At 35.9% G+C, this 2500-nt stretch overlaps 1 protein-coding gene across 1 annotated transcript in view; it reads left to right on the forward strand.

Moving 5' to 3' along the window:
• The window catches only part of LOC138000726 (pancreatic lipase-related protein 2-like), a 30384-nt gene that overhangs the window by 19016 nt on the left and 8868 nt on the right, over positions 1 to 2500 (forward strand). The window contains exons 2-3 of the mRNA XM_068847349.1: positions 1982 to 2060; positions 2474 to 2500. The exon at positions 2474 to 2500 is cut by the window's right edge and continues 216 nt beyond it. Coding sequence (XP_068703450.1) covers positions 2000 to 2060; positions 2474 to 2500 — 88 coding nt within the window. The 5' untranslated portion in view covers positions 1982 to 1999. The remainder of the gene's footprint in view (positions 1 to 1981; positions 2061 to 2473) is intronic.

Raw genomic sequence — 2500 nt, forward strand, 5'->3', positions numbered from 1 at the left:
AAATACTAGGAATAAAGATCAGCTTAATATACCATGTTTTAGATCAGTAACAGGTCAGCGATCTTTCTCATATAGGGCTGCTCAGCTCTGGAATGTCCTTCCAGAACGTTTAGCAAACATAGAGTCATTTAAGACCGCCATTAAAGGAAGTGCCCTTGACGAATTTTTAAGCCTTTGACTTTCAATAGGTGTAATGATAAACTATGTATTTTAAGTTTTTTGGTAATGTTCTTATCACTTTTAAATGCTTATTTTAGATTTTAATTGCTTATATTAGATTTTATTGTAATTGGTATGTGAAGACCCATTTTAATTGGATGTACCAATAAAGCCATTACATTACATTACTCAGACTCAGGATTGCGACTCAGTCAATGATAATAATGTTCAACTGATATCTTTAACCGAATAACATTACAGAAAATTTGTCGTTCGACAAGACAGAACTATTAAATCAAACTTTGAAACCTCCGACGCTTTTATTTTCCATATCACTGGCGAATTAGGCGTATCCTTTCAAGCCATTTCATCTTGTGAACAACAGATTGAGTTGATAGTATCAGGAACGTACGGAAGACATATCAACGCGGTTGAAAATGGTGGTAGTTACCGTCGTAGATTAGAACTCCATGTATATATTATCTGGTCTCAAGATTGACCCTTAACACTGCTGTTGCTGCTGGTTTTATCGTTGTCTCTCAGGTTTTTCTTTCGCAGCTGTTTATCATTGCAAATAATCCTTAGTATCTGACACTGTACCAGACTGAGGCCATTCAAATGTCAATGTCAATTAAAGACAATTAATGTTAGATACAATAGCATTTTGGGTCACTATCATTCTGTGTGTTTCAATTCAATAATCTCGGAGAATGCTCCTTACCACTTGAATGGTAGAAAAGAGGGATGACGCTTCGATACCACTTACCCAGTATTAAAAACAAAACAACGATACAAATATTTTTTAGATTGTGTCAAGTGGAGTCCATAAAACAAAGGATAATTTGCGCAAAATTAAAAAAAAAATTCATCACACCAAGTAATTCAGCTCAGTTTTTGAATAATTCAAGGTAAACACAATGGTCCGCTAAAACTTGCTTTTCCAAAAGATAAATGAGTCATTGTGTATTACCGCTGATATGTGTTGTCTTCGAGAATGTATACGTGCGCTGATATAACTAATTACCTTGCAACTATGCATTGCCCACATTTCAATAGTTAAAGGCTTGTCCTACCGTTACGCATTACAACAATCAACCAGCCTCGTTTTGATTAATATTACATAAAAGCCAACTGAAGTAGAAGTCTCATTCAGTCCGAGTTCTGGAGTCGCCAATACTCGTTAGGTAAGTGTGGCATTCTTTTTTTTTTCTGCTGGATTGGAATTTGTATATCGAGAGTTTGAACAATCCGAGTTACACCTTTCAGTGTGTTACGATCTAGAAGGATGTGTGGCCCTTCAAGCTCATTCTTCCTATAGCACACTCACAACTGATCAAATAAGTTTAACCACCAAAGTTCTACAACGAACGATGTAATATTTAAATGTGACGGTGGGTAAAAAAGGTTAAAGGTCCATTCGCCGCCACCCATTCCGTCACGAAAGGTGCAACTAGGTCAAGTTGGTCTCGTTTGATTATAGCGACACAATGACGCAAATCTCTTTTCGGAACGGGAAATTGTTCGCGGAAAATTGCTATTCTCCTTTGGATGCTGCACGAAGTCGATCAACCACATGGTGTAATTTGTCTTTTCTAGATTGCAGGAAATGTTCCACCTTTTCTATAGTTGTAATAACTTTGCATATTTGCATAGACTACAGTTTAGCGACTTCTTAAAACAAAATTAATGATAACAGTAAGATAAATATGTGACTTTGTCAAAGTTTTAGAGAAAAAGGTTATACGATCATTACTTCAATGCAGCCACAGAAAATGTCAAATTTTCATTGTTTGACTTGCTAATTATTGTTTATTATCATCAGGTTTGAGGTATCGAAGCTATGAAGAAATATCATTTGTTGACGATTTTAGGCTTCCTCCTTCTAATGGATCATTCAAGTGGTGAGAAACATGACTCTTTGCATTGAAAGAACATTAATTTAATTCAATGCACGGAAAATACTGAATATGCTTTTGTACCTTGCCCTTTTCAGCGCTTGTAATTACCAGTGGTAATGAGCTGTAGGTTCCACAAACACTAATTGTTTTTGAATGGTATTGTTTCGGAGGCCTTCATTTGAATACAATTGTCGGTATTAAGGTTCGATAATTATTACAAAAAGAAAGCGAGGGGAGGGAGAGTGGGAGAGGGGGACTGAAACATCTGTAACAAAGGAATACAGATACAATCAGGTGTAATCTGGGCCTGAAAATACGTGGTTATGTTTCTTTTGTTTCATAATCCACCTTCATGAAATTAAATTCGCAATAAATTTATTTTTTTAATTTTTTCGATGCCTTCTGTCTTACCACAGCTTTCCTACGCAAAAGCAAAATCTGCT

The sequence above is a fragment of the Montipora foliosa genome, chromosome 4, assembly GCF_036669935.1.
Source record: "Montipora foliosa isolate CH-2021 chromosome 4, ASM3666993v2, whole genome shotgun sequence".
NCBI classification, from domain to species: Eukaryota; Metazoa; Cnidaria; class Anthozoa; order Scleractinia; family Acroporidae; genus Montipora; species Montipora foliosa.